This window comes from Colletes latitarsis, chromosome 11 (assembly GCF_051014445.1).
Source record: "Colletes latitarsis isolate SP2378_abdomen chromosome 11, iyColLati1, whole genome shotgun sequence".
Lineage (NCBI taxonomy): Eukaryota > Metazoa > Arthropoda > Insecta > Hymenoptera > Colletidae > Colletes > Colletes latitarsis.
In genome coordinates, this window is record NC_135144.1 from 27,169,680 (window position 1) to 27,184,587 (window position 14,908).

General features: G+C 40.2%; 1 protein-coding gene across 6 annotated transcripts in view; it reads right to left on the reverse strand.

Moving 5' to 3' along the window:
* Nucleotides 1-14,908, reverse strand: part of Carpa (Carbonic anhydrase-related protein A) — a 415,480-nt gene that overhangs the window by 100,947 nt on the left and 299,625 nt on the right. For all 6 annotated transcript variants that reach the window (XM_076778852.1, XM_076778851.1, XM_076778848.1 and 3 more), the window contains one exon: nt 2,648-2,784. In XM_076778852.1, coding sequence (XP_076634967.1) covers nt 2,648-2,746 — 99 coding nt within the window. In that variant the 5' untranslated portion in view covers nt 2,747-2,784. The remainder of the gene's footprint in view (nt 1-2,647; nt 2,785-14,908) is intronic.

Here is a 14,908-nt window from a genome sequence, read left to right on the forward strand (position 1 = left end):
TAACCCGATTTCCATGGTGGTCACCGGTGACCGACGCTCTGAACTAACGACAAGTTGCAATAAAATTGTAAATAACTTTTTGAAATATTGTGAAATAAGAAAATTCACTAGGTTTCTGTAATTTGAACAAATATGTTGAGGACGTCCTCGGATATGGAAAAATTGCCACGGTGGTCACCGGTGACCGACACTCGAAAATATATTCTTCGACTATTGCAATTAGTACGAACGGTATATTTAATTTTTGTTCTTATTTAGATGTGTAAAGAATTTTCGTTGCTTCGAAATACGGAACTTAACCCGATTTCCATGGTGGTCACCGGTGACCGACGCTCTGAACTAACGACAAGTTGCAATAAAATTGTAAATAACTTTTTGAAATATTGTGAAATAAGAAAATTCACTAGGTTTCTGTAATTTGAACAAATATGTTGAGGACGTCCTCGGATATGGAAAAATTGCCGCGGTGGTCACCGGTGACCGACACTCGAAAATAAATTCTTCGACTATTGCAATTAATACGAACGGTATATTTAATTTTTGTTCTCATTTAGATGTGTAAAGAATTTTCGTTGCTTCGAAATACGGAATTTAACCCGATTTCCATGGTGGTCACCGGTGACCGACGCTCTGAACTAACGACGAGTTGCAATAAAATTGTAAATAACTTTTTGAAATATTGTGAAATAAGAAAATTTACTAAGTTCCTGTAATTTGAACAAATATGTTGAGAGCGTCCTTGGATATGGAAAAATTGCCACGGTGGTCACCGGTGACCGACACTCGAACATATATTCTTCGACTATTGCAATTAGTACGAACGGTATATTTAATTTTTGTTCTTATTTAGATGTGTAAAGAATTTTTGTTGCTTCGAAATACGGAATTTAACCCGATTTCCATGGTGGTCACCGGTGACCGACACTCTGAACTAACGACGAGTTGCAATAAAATTGTAAATAACTTTTTGAAATATTGTGAAATAAGAAAATTTACTAAGTTCCTGTAATTTGAACAAATATGTTGAGAGCGTCCTTGGATATGGAAAAATTGCCACGGTGGTCACCGGTGACCGACACTCGAAAATAAATTCTTCGACTATTGCAATTAGTACGAACGGTATATTTAATTTTTGTTCTCATTTAGATGTGTAAAGAATTTTCGTTGCTTCGAAATACGGAATTTAAGCCGATTTCCATGGTGGTCACCGGTGACCGACGCTCGAAAATAAATTCTTCGACTGTCACGGTATGTTTAAAGTATTCTCGATGTTGCATCGCGCGATTTGAATTGTCATCGTCGTGGTCATCGTCAAGATTGATTGCTATTCCGTGGACGAGGGATGTCGAGTAGTTTTCGTCGCTGCAGGGGGGGTTAGAAGAGGATGAATAAATGTTTACTTAATGGAAGATTAGTGTTTCTGGAGCCTTGGGGTTATTAACGCGCGGACGGTGAGGCTGGGACGAACGTTAAATAGGCAGGCTGGTAATTAATGGATTTATTATCGAATTAACGAACTCGCCCGGTGAAAAATGGACAGAGAGAAAGTGGAGCGGTCCACGGTGAATTCGAAATCCATTACTAGACGGCGACAGCTCTGGGAATACTTTCCGCAGAGCTACTCGTGCCGAGTTGAATGCGCTTTTCCCGATAGAAGTCTCTCGTGAAATAAATCATCCGAAAAATGTTAATTTTCACTTTAACGTCCCGTTACCGCAACGTCGAAAGTGTCGATGCTTTCACTGCCTATCTTTTACCCCTCTCGATACGCGGATTTCGGACCAAAATAGCCCGACGACGCTTTCAAACTTTCACTCACGCTCGTGCATTTTGTTAAATAATAATATCATCGTATACAACACGTTCGTGAACGTGAATATTATAGTATTCAAATTTACAACCAAATTATCATGTATTCGATTCTATATAGTTTTTATTCTTTGTCATTGTTATGCAATTTGATGCAACGGCTAACTGGTTCGAGTGTTTCCATTTTATTTTATCTTAACAACAACATTTAAAATTCTTGCGTTTTAGTTAAATTCAATACGTGTTTCTTTCGTTCCAAAAAGCGATTACAGTTAATTTTCAAGCATTATTAAATATACCGAACGAATGATTTTGCGCAGTACTTTAACAAATACTCGAAGGATTTATATCTATGGGCTGTCGAAAATATAAAACAATTGTTCGTTCGTCGGTTTCGAAAATGTATTTTAGTTAAATCCCTGACGTATGAACAATTTCTGGGACATCCAATTTATACGTGTAATGCATTTTCTCCCCGACGAATGAGAAAATTTTTAAAACGCGAAACAGAGCTGTGTGCGTCAAGAGCTGTCTGGTATTACATTTTTTTTATACTAAAATAGGGTAACATATATTATTACCTCGATTCCTCGAAGGATTAACTATAATTACTATTTCGAATTATATGTATATTCGTACAGAAACACATTAATTTCTTTAAACGCGAATAATTATATTTGTTTTCCAATTTGTATGAAGCTAAACGTAACAGGTCTTTTCTTTGTTTTCGTTTAAATTTCTTACTTTCTGTAATCTTGATATTTAATTTTGCTTCGATTAGAGGGCGACACTCTGGGATCATAGTGGCAGGAGAATAAAAAAGAAACCGATAGATTACCTTGTGTTTGTCGACCAACACCGGTCTCAAATGGCGGTCGAAGAGGAGCTTGTCAGGCTCGATGTTGATAGGACTCTGTCTTCTTCCATTGCTGCACATTGACCACTGGGGATTTATCAAACCCCAGAACGCAGCACCTGGAAACAAAGTTGAAAATGGTCAAACTAACACTCCCCTTCACAGTTGCAAAAATCATTCCAAAACGACACGCATTGCACAAAATAATTCCACCGCCTTACTAATGAGTCCATAACTAGCAGGCTCGTAATCTTACTACGACCATTTCTGAATATGACCATAGACTCTGTCGATCGAATGAAATTTAAAATATTAAAATGGTTTTCGTAAGATGTTCATAGAAGGGTGTGAGTAGTCAATTATAATAAACAACTCGCGTCCCAAGATACCTTCTATGTTTGAAAATTGGCTCTGTGGCGACAGTTCCCGTACTCGCCACCAGAGGGCTACGCTCTTGTCTCTCTCGCAAGCGCTCGACTATCTTACTAACGAGTCCACTAGCAGGCTCGTAATCTTACCACGATTATTTCTGAATATGTACGATCATAGACTCTGTCGATCGAATGGAATGTAAAATATTAATATAGTGCTCGCCACAAAATGTTCTTCGAAGGGTACGGTCTAATAATTCGAAGCAAATCTGATGATAGAGATTTTTTAGGGTTGCAAAATATTATACGGTTCTTCTGTCGATCGAATGGAATTCTAAACTGTTCTTCGAAGGGTTAGGTCTAATAATTCGAAGCAAATCTGATGATAGAGATTTTTTAGGGTTGCAAAATATTATACGGTTCTTCTGTCGATCGAATGGAATTCTAAAATGTTCTTCGAAGGGTTAGGTCTGTTAATTCGAAGCACATCTGACGATAGAGATTTTTTAGGGTTGCAAAATATTATACGGTTCTTCTGTCGATCGAATGGAATTCTAAACTGTTCTTCGAAGGGTTAGGTCTGTTAATTCGAAGCAAATCTGACGATAGAGATTTTTTAGGGTTGCAAAATATTATACGGTTCTTCTGTCGATCGAATGGAATTCTAAACTGTTCTTCCAAGGGTTAGGTCTAATAATTCGAAGCAAATCTGACGATAGAGATTTTTTAGGGTTGCAAAATATTATACGGTTCTTCTGTCGATCGAATAGAATTCTAAACTGTTCTTCGAAGGGTTAGGTCTGTTAATTCGAAGCACATCTGACGATAGAGATTTTTTAGGGTTGCAAAATATTATACGGTTCTTCTGTCGATCGAATGGAATTCTAAAATGTTCTTCGAAGGGTTAGGTCTGTTAATTCGAAGCAAATCTGATGATAGAGATTTTTTAGGGTTGCAAAATATTATACGGTTCTTCTGTCGATCGAATGGAATTCTAAACTGTTCTTCGAAGGGTTAGGTCTGTTAATTCGAAGCAAATCTGATGATAGAGATTTTTTAGGGTTGCAAAATATTATACGGTTCTTCTGTCGATCGAATGAAATTCTAAACTGTTCTTCGAAGGGTTAGGTCTGTTAATTCGAAGCAAATCTGACGATAGAGATTTTTTAGGGTTGCAAAATATTATACGGTTCTTCTGCCGATCGAATGGAATTCTAAACTGTTCTTCGAAGGGTTAGGTCTAATAATTCGAAGCAAATCTGATGATAGAGATTTTTTAGGGTTGCAAAATATTATACGGTTCTTCTGTCGATCGAATGGAATTCTAAAATGTTCTTCGAAGGGTTAGGTCTGTTAATTCGAAGCAAATCTGACGATAACAATTTTTTGCAAAATATTATACGGTTCTTTGCCACGGTGACGCTCGAGTAAACGGAGGAAAATCGTACATCGGATCGAACCGATCGGTTTTCCGCGGAGACGATGGAGACATTAGCCCGATACAGGGTGGAAACGCTGAGTAAGAACAGAGCATCCACCCAACGACATAAATTCGCGGAAGAAGGACTCGTTAGCCGGAGAGTTCTCGGTATCGATTCCCGCGGTCGAACGTGAAGAAAGTTAAATTTCTCAGAGGGACGCCCCGGAAACCGTGGAGCGGAAAAGGGGCGGCGGGGGCGACTCCCTGTTGGTTCCCGTCGGCGGTGTTACCCGTCGAAACGAGTTCGAAAACCCCTTTTACCCCGAATAAAAGTTGACGGCGGCCAAGGTTCGCTGGTCTAAACCAGGGCTGGCCGGCCGGAAAAGTTGAAATTATAGAAATTTCGAATTTCCAAACGGCTGACAGACGACAAGACGACGAGCCAGCCGTGAAAAGAGCCACCCCGGGGCCGCTTGGGGAAACGTTCGCGCCTGGAACTTGGCGAACTTGCGGCCTGGGGAAATTGGAAACAGGAAAATTGTTTTTTCGCGTCTCGATAATCTCCGTTTCGCTTTCTTTTTTTCTGTCGTTCTATCGCGAAACGCTAGTTTGTCACGAGAATGGACAAATTACAGGCGGGAGAAATAAACGAAATGATGAACTTTTACATTTCAAATTCTCAAAAGGTATTTAAAAGTTTCATCTCGTTGGAAAAATGAAATTCAAGGTGCAGGTATATAGTTTGGAGTAGCGATATTTTAGATTCGTATTAATTTTATAAAATTAGAAATAAATGTTTGCGTTGTTTCGATTTCACCTTGGAATATACAGGGTGTTCGGCCACCCCTGGGAAAAATTTTAATGGGAGATTCTAGAGGTCAAAATAAGGTGAAAATCAAGAATACCAATTTGTCGATTGAGGCTTCGTTAAAAAGTTATTAACGTTTAAAGTTCCGCCTGTAGAACGGCAATCTGCGAACAGCTGCGTGCGCGCGATAGTGTGCACACTTTAACTTTAAACGTTAATAACTTTTTAACGAAGCCTCCATCAAAAGATTGACATTCTTGACTTTCGTCTTATTTTTGCCTCTAGAATCTTCCATTAAAATTTTTCCCAGGGATAGCTAAACATCCTGTATATAGACCATACGATATTGCAGATTTATTCGTATCTTTCCTAGTAACGTGAATAATATTAACTTTGATATGCACGGTTGAATTCGTCCTCCCAATCGATTCTCTTTCCTCTGATAGATCCAGGTCTCGTTACAACATTTTTCATACCGTAATGGACGTATATACGTGTTTCCAGGAATTCATGTGCTTGACCAAACGACGGTCTGTTTCGATATAAAAGTATTATTATCCCGGACGTTACCCGGCGTATAATAAGCGATAAATCAAGATGGAATTCTGACGTACCGAGAGAGACTCACTCCTGGCAATGATAAATAAAAGTCTTTCCACCCGAGGGAGATTTATGCGCCCCGAACGGCAGGTTCAATTTTCTAATGTACACAAATTATTATGTCGGACGTTCATTACGCGTACCAAGTGATAAATCAAGATGGAATTCTGACGTACCGAGAAACCTATTGCACTCTCGAAATGATAAATAAAAGGTCCTGCACGAAGATTTATGCGCGCGACAGCTTCAATTTTCTAAAGTACAACAATTATTAGGCGTTCATTACGAATAATAAATGACGAATCCGAGAAACTTGTTACAAATTGAGATTTATAAACAAGAAAAACGAGGGACAAGTGTATACATAGGTATCAATGATTTATTAAAATTATTAAAACACTTTCCGATGCGCTCGTCGCGCGTCCCTTCGCTTAAGTGCGATACAATTCCGACGCATTCTCCATCTTCCCCTTCTGACGTCTATAATATTAACGATCCCTTGCGTCCTAGGGGTAAGTAATAAATTATTGCTCGTATAAACAACTCGTATAACCGACGCGCCAGACACGTCAGCGCGGAAATTTGCCACCGTGACGGCACGCGACGTTGTACACAAAGGGACTCTCGTTGAACGATCCATACACGCTGTGGTTTTATACCAAAGTATTCCATAATGCATCCTCGTCTTCATTTGCCACCGAACCATTCTAAATATTCCAAACAACAATCCTCGACGTCGTTCCCAAACTCTTTGTTCTCTGGTCAAATGAAGAATTCTTGAATATTCGTTTAATACTTTTATTCATATGTGATTTTTATTAATTTATCACTCTATACAAATCTACGGACGAAAATCTATCCGAGCAAGAAGAACAATTGTAAATACAATTCTACGTGCAATTATAAGACGAATAACAGAACATGGAAATTTGGCGCGTCTGACCATTGATCGACATTTCTACTTATTCTGACGTATCCTGCTATATATGGGAAACATTTCAATGGGAGATTGTAGAGGCCAAAATAAGACGAAAATCAAGAATATCAATTTGTTGATGGAGGCTTTGTTAAAAAGTTATTAACGTTTAAAGTTCCGCCCATTCTGAATTTTTTTTTCAAAAATGTGCAGGATTTCGGGGGTATGTCTATTCACCAAAAATGATTGTAATTGACCCCCGTAACCGAAAATAATTTTTCCAGAACGATTTGAAATTTTTTAATTTTGTCAAAAAATTTCACACTTTCTCGAATTTTTTTCTAGAAAGCGGATAGGATTTCGGGGGTATGTCTGTTGACCAAAAATGCTTGCAATTGACCCCTGCAACCGAAAATAATTTTTCCAGAACGATTTGAAATTTTTTAATTTTGTCAAAAAAATTTCACACCTTCTCGAATTTTTTTCTAGAAAGCGGGTAGGATTTCGGGGGTATGTCTGTTGACCAAAAATGCTTGCAATTGACCCCTGCAACTAAAAATAATTTTTTCAGAACGATTTGAAATTTTTTTTTTTCGTCGAAAAATTTAGGCACCTACCCCCTGTCGATTTTTCTTAAAAATTCGATTTTCATTTTTAGTAATTTTGTTTGGCGCTATACGTAAGTACCCATGAGCACTACTTCAGAAAAAAGTTTCATTGAAATATACTCACTATTGTAGGAGTTATGGCTGTTTGAAAATTGGGCCATTTTTATGGGGTTTTCCCCATTTTGCGAGGTCAAGGATCAACTTTTCGATTATTTTTAGAATTTCTACATATGCTTCATCAAAATACACATAGTTTGCTTTTTTAAACATTAAAATCGCACAATCTGTTCAGAAGTTATGACGTTTTAATGATTCCCATGAAAATTCGGGCAGACATTTCCGGCCAGAAATTGGATTTTCGGTAAGGAATTTTTTTCTCGAAACTGCGTAGGATTTCGAGGGTATGTGTAATGACCAAAAATGATTGTAATTGCCCCCTGTAACTAACTGTAATTTTTTTAGAACGATTTGAAATTTTTTAATTTTGTAGAAAAATTTCACACCTTCTCGAATTTTTTTCTAGAAAGTGGGTAGGATTTCGGGGGTATGTCTATTCACCAAAAATTATTGTAATTGACGCCTGCAACTAAAAATAATTTTTTCAGAACGATTTGAATTTTTTTTTTTTCGTCGAAAAATTTAGGCACCTACCCCCTGTCGATTTTTCTTAAAAATTCGATTTTCATTTTTAGTAATTTTGTTTGGCGCTATACGTAAGTACCCATGAGCACTACTTCAGAAAAAAGTTTCATTGAAATATACTCACTATTGTAGGAGTTATGGCTGTTTGAAAATTGGGCCATTTTTATGGGGTTTTCCCCATTATGCGAGGTCAAGGATCAACTTTTCGATTATTTTTAGAATTTCTACATATGCTCCATCAAAATACACATAGTTTGCTTTTTTAAACATTAAAATCGCACAATCTGTTCAGAAGTTACGACGTTTTAATGATTCCCATGAAAATTCGGGCAGACATTTCTGGCCAGAAATTGGATTTTCGGTAAGGAATTTTTTTCTCGAAACTGCATAGGATTTCGGGGGTATGTGTAATGACCAAAAATGATTGTAATCGACCCCTGCAACCGAAAATAATTTTTTTAGAACGATTTGAAATTTTTTAATTCAATCTTTTAATAACTTTTTAACGAAGCCTCAGTCAAGAAATTGATATTCTTGATTTGCGTCTTATTTTGGCCTCTAGAATCTCCCGTTAAAATTTTTCCCAGGGGTGGTCGAACATCCTGTATAAATACTTGATCAATTTTAAAGGTCGATTTTCTCTTAAATGTCTCGAGTTAAAACATGTTTTAACTATTTCTAGAATTCCCAAACAATCAGTACATTCTCTCGATTTTCAAACCTTCGAACTATAACTTCTTCTAAAATCTGCAGATTCGAAAGATTTACAGTTTCGTGCGAGTATCCACAACTTCCAAACGTCCTACATTTCCTGGCATCGATCGCCTTTGACATTCCCCAATTCCCTTATTAACCATTTCCGGTTGAGTCCCCCAATAAACTCTCGATACTCACTTAACACGGTTCAACGTTTGCTTCGTCAAAGGATTATTGTTTTTCCAGTTAATGCTCGCCTCGTACACAACGCCCATCCGTGGACGATTCTTTCACGTGTCGACGGGGGTTGTAAGGGTGTCGCGAGGTGTAACGACACGCTGACACGCGAGTGTAATTAAAAATTATAGCACGATAAGCGTGCGTACGGGGTCAATGCCGGTGCACAAGTCCCCATTCTTGTTTCGTGCCGCTTACTCGGTTCTTTTATTGCCACGATGTCGATGCAATTAACCTGATTCGTCCCTTGATACTCACCCTCGTGCCCTCGCTGTTACATCCTCTCCTTTGTGATCGATTTTCTCGATTTTTCTTGTTCTGCTCGCCAAAAACGGCCCCCTTTCCACAACAACGATCGTTGCAAATATTTCGGTTAGCCTCGAAAATGTTCACGACGTAATAATTTCGTACGGGAAGTAAATTCTCAGACATGTTTCAAACGCAACACAAAAATCAAGAAACAGCTCGATTACAACAGCGAATTATTCGTTGAATAATGAAAATATAAATCCAATTGCAGCAGTTTATGCGCGTTTCTAAGCAGATTTTTTATTTCGCCCCCTGGAAAGAAAAATTATTGCAATGTTGGGTGACTCGGTCCGCGCGAGAGATCGAGAGAGTTTTACTTCAGGATGAAAAATTCTCGAGACACGTTTTAGAGAAAATTTCTGGCCAGAACGAAAAACTTATGCATTAACGCGATGCAACGAAGGTACAAAAATTTTGGCGCATTCTCCCTCTGTCTCTGTATCTAACTACTTCGTCTGCATTATAAATACAAAATGGACCAGTTAAATGGGAACCACCTGAGTACCTCCGCTGCTTATGGATGTATGAAAAAACTGTCTGGGAGAAAATTACGCCCTTCGAAGGAACATTATACAGTGATAAGAGAAAAATTTTCCTCGCTGAAAATTTTCGTCAGAGTTAAAAAGCTCGTTGGGTCTTTTCTGACGAGAACCGCGCGCATCCCTTCAATTAGATCGACTTTTACAAGCGAAATAAATAAAAATTAAAGGATATTACTTTCCCCATAAACTTTTTCGTTACTGGTAACGATTACTATACTATGATTCGTTTTACGTTATCGATACTGGGTATGGGTTGTTCGAATTAAAAGTTATATCATTGGCGACAATAAAATGTACACCGCGAAATGAAACGACAAATATTCTCGAAACAAATATTTCAACCGTCGTTAACGGTTATGAGAAACTGAGCAAACGTTTCCCTGGTATTTTTCTGGTATATACGGGGTGCTCGAAGAATAAATACTTCATTAAGGAATTTGGAACGTCCCATGAAATATGCATTTCTCTGTCCACCTGCTCTTAATATTTCTATATTTTTATTAAGAGCAGGTATATAGTTTACTCAGAAATTTCGGAAAAGTGATCTCAGGAATATCTGGAACGCTAAAATGTTTTCCATTTGTTATTATACGCTCTGTATAACGAACATTGGTTCTTTCTCTGTTCCAAAGACGCGAACTCGATGGTATTAAAATGCAAAATTATTACGAGGGAATGAAATTGCGTACCACACACGTGTAACGTTCTCGTTTTCCGCGTACATATTCATACGTACGTAAATAATTATACGAAACGAAATACATAGCGCGATAGACTAGGAGAGTAATTTGCAATAGTGATGTTGACTCTACTTTGCAGGCCAGCTTGAAGCCCCGCGTTTCAGAGTATTCCTCAATTTACTTCGTTGTACACATCGGTACTCGGTCACCGCGGACTTTCACGTTCCGAAAAGGTTTGATTTCCGGTTGCATAATAACCTTTGGTAGACGCAAATTGCTACGAAGTGTAATAATGCACGTTGTCTTTGCATAGAAAGTATTATTACTATTTCTTCGTGATGAGCGATTCAACGAAATAGAAGTATTGTCGTGCGTACGAATTTTAATATTATTTTTCCACGGATCGTTGAAAATTACTTGGAAACGTGTTATGTATTTTGTAAACACACGAATTTCATTTCCCCGAGACGCGTGTTTGACGGTACTAGATACTCCGGTGCTTTATTTTGTTCCAGTATTTTCGACATATGTATTTACAAACGCGTATGCAACCAATGCTCGTCGAATTTACATTTTAATATTTGGCATTCCGTCGTTGACGGTAGCGTGTATTTATTTTATTATATGTAAATTCTAATTGCATCGCAGAACGCTTATTATTGATACGAAATTTTATTTTACAAAAATTGTTGGACGCCAATCGATCGTTTTACAATCTTTATTCAATCTTTATGCAAAATTTCATAAGCAGCTTCCGACTGTTTATATCTTACATGTTTTTCTTATGCTTTCTGTGTTGTTCTGCCTGTCTGTACGTTTTATTAAAAATATATTTAAATCAGTCTATCACAACTATGCTCTACACCTTACTCTGTAACAACAAAAATAACTAGCGAATAAATGGCGTTTCTTATTTCTCAAAGACTTTATTCTCGTCACGTTTGTCCGTACGTTTTATTAAAAATATATTTAAATCAGTCTATCACAATTGCGCTCTACACCTTACTCTATAACAACAAAGATAACTATCGAATAAATGGCATTTATCATTCTTCAAGACTTTATTTTCGATATTAAATTTCAATAAAAACTGGAACGAGTATATCGAACATAATAACCACCAAAGATCGAGGAACGCTACAGCCCGTAATCTGACCTCTGTTGTCGAACAACCCTCATAAACTTCCAGTTCTATCTCTCGGGAGACTAAAACAACCCCCGGTCATCGAGTTCTCCGATAATTATATCAATTTCTACCGAATATTTTCAATCCACGTCTCGAATGCTAGCGAGACGCGGAATCTTTATCCTCGCCCTTATCCTCGGGCAAGTACAACCCTCGGCGTATTTTTCAAACGATCCATTCGCCGATTAATTGTTTTTATCGAGAAAAATCCCTGCAGAGCCGATCCACTCCCGATTAATCCCATCCCCGGGTCTTAAGCGTTTTCCTTATCGAGGAGGAATCTGACAGGGCCTTCTCGAGAGGGCGAGAAAGAAAGGGGCAAGAACGTCGGGGGAAAAAGAGGGACGCGGCGGGGAGGAGTCCAGGGGTAGAAAGGGGGGAAAAATCCACGACAATTATTCCTCGCGCGAGGTAACCTGTAATTACGTCGGTTAACGAGGGCGAGCCGGAGCGCGAGGCGGGGGGTGTTTATCCACTTTCTCTTTATCTCCACGGCCGTCCGCTCATTACAAATTATTAGACACCCCTTGGACGCGGCCCCGACATGGGGGACAGGTGGATAATTAAAACAGGTGTCGTTGAAGCGGACCACTGTAGGGAAAACTATCGCGGAAGGGTGGAAACGCGGCCCGCAAAAGGGGGATCAACAACGAGACCACGGCGCCAGGGGCTCGTAGCGCGGAAAAAGAGGGTCGCGAGTAAGGCGGAAGAAGGGAAAGCCAGAGGGTGGAAAGCGGGGCGTAACGGGAGCGAGGGAGAAACAGACGGAGAGGGTCTCGGCCGTGTTAGCTTCTACACTTAATCACTTTTGCTAATTGCAGAATGATTGCTCCGCGCTTGAAGTTTCAATAATGGGGTTGTTACACCCCCTCCGACCGGGGCTTCGTAACTGGTTATACACCGAGTAAGGCTCTCCAGTTATCACCCTTTCTCCTGTTATCTACCGCCTTTCATCCTCTTACTTCGAACCCGCCTCTCTCGCTCTCTCTCTCTCTCTCTCTCTCTCTCTCTCTCTCTTTCTCTTTCTCTCTCGCTCGCCTCTCTTTTCCTGACTTCCTCAGGTAGCGGCTGATGAATGCCATAATAGTCTACCTGCCTTCGGGTGATAAGAAAGTAATCATTCCATCTGGCCACCGTTATTCCATTACCCGGAGTCTCGTCCCGCTTCGTCGGCCCCTCTCGCCCCCCACCCCCCTTCGCGCAGGCTCCGAGTAACCTCTGGAGAACGCCGGACGGACGGACGGTCGACGCTAATTATGCAATTATAGCGACGGGGTTAAGAGACGGGCCAACCACCCGGTTCGAAAATGAAATTCCCTCCGTCGCGGAACGCCCAACGTTATAAATATCGAGTTAATGTAGCGTCGCTCGATGAATGGGGCGCTCGAACACGATATGCAGGAGCGATACGAGAAATCTGCCGCGTAGGAAGTGTGCTCGAAAGCGAGATAGCAGGATGTAAGAAAAGGAGATTCGTCCCGGGTCTGCTAGCGGACTCGTCGGTGGGACAGTCGAGCGCTTGCAAGCGAGACGAGAGGTCACACAGGTACTATCTGCCTTCTATCGGGCCTGATTTAATCCTATCGTCAATAGGTACGAAAATATTCTATTGAAATGGTAGCACCATCTACAAGGAATCGATACAAAACTATTTTAGAATATTCAATACCAACTTCCATAATTTAGATTCTCACATTTCTCTCTGACGTCGATAGATTCTATCGTACCACCACAGACAAGGTGTACGAGTAGACCTTTCACCCAATGTATATTTTCGGCCCATTTTTCACGCTCTGCTAGAAGAACAGTCGTTAAAGATCGTTTCTAGTTTGTTCAATTCCTGAATTCACAAACATCTCTAGGCCATATTGTATCTTCAGATTAAAATGGATAGATTTATTCTTCCGCCATCACACTAAAGTACCCAATAATTTCAATTTTTATTTGTTAATAAGAACAAACTCATGCAGGAATCATTCTTCTCAATCTCCAAAATATCATCCAACCGTATAGTGTTTTCAATTTTAATGCACAGAATCGTTTGCACCCTGCAAAAGTTTCCCAACATCCGAACGACGTGTCTCGCGGATATTTAGAATCGCGAGATTTTCCAAAAAGCGGGTCGCGGGAGTCGTAACAAGATCCTCGCAGGGGTTTCTTCGATGTTCGATATTAGAGGGAGGAGGCGTCTGGAGTCGTAGACGCCCGAGGGTGAAAGACAGGGGTCCATTGGCACCGCGACAGCACGCCCAGTCCAATTAAGATGTTTTTCAACGGTCGGGCTTTACCGAGCCACGGACATCGACGTATCCAGGCGTCGCGACGCCTCAGCCTACCGAGGGCTGAATTCATATGCATACATGAATACATTTCGCCCGCATACCCCAATCAACTATCCACCCCGAGCCGGAGGATCTTTTGTCCGTGGACAGACTCGGGGGAGGGGGTAGTTTTTAGAACGTGGAAAATCTACACGCTAATGAAGGTCTGCCCCCTCCCCCTCCCCTCCACCCTTTAATCCAACGGCCTGTAATTAGGCTTTTTCTCGGGCGGGATTTCGCTGTTTTTTCGTGGAAGCTCGTGGAGAACGTCGCGACTCATCGCGCTCGGACGATGGGGTGGGCTCACGAGGGTGACGAGCGACACGGTTGATGGATGGGGATGTTTATACGCTGATGTCGCCATAGCGCGGTCGAAGAGAGACGCGACGTCGCGGGGGAAATGATACGCGTGACGTGCACGTGGTTTTTTTTTTTATACAAAATCGCGTCACGCGATCTTCGGATTATGGAACAATTCTATTTTCGATCCATTTTACTACCGAACGCCTGCGAACGAACAATTAGCGCTGGAAATCAGTGGAGTCGTTCGCGTCGACGATTTATAAACGAGAGGAAACGTCGTGTCGAGCACGAGCTGGAGAAACGATTCGAACAAGCAAGGTTATTTATGACGGGGCCATTTCGAAGCCCTTGGACAGTTCGAACTGTGCACGCGAACGTGGAAATTGACGAGACGGGACCATAGAGATTTCCACGATCACGGTGCACACTATTTTTAAGTATTTGTCGAATAAAATGGAATTTAAAATTCAATTCGACCGACCTTAACTGATAACATTTTTGTGGTTTATTGTATCGCGTAACTTATACGACTTAAGCATAGCCGAACTTTGAACTCGAGGAACATCTTGTTCCACTGAATTTAATTATATTTTCAACACGATAC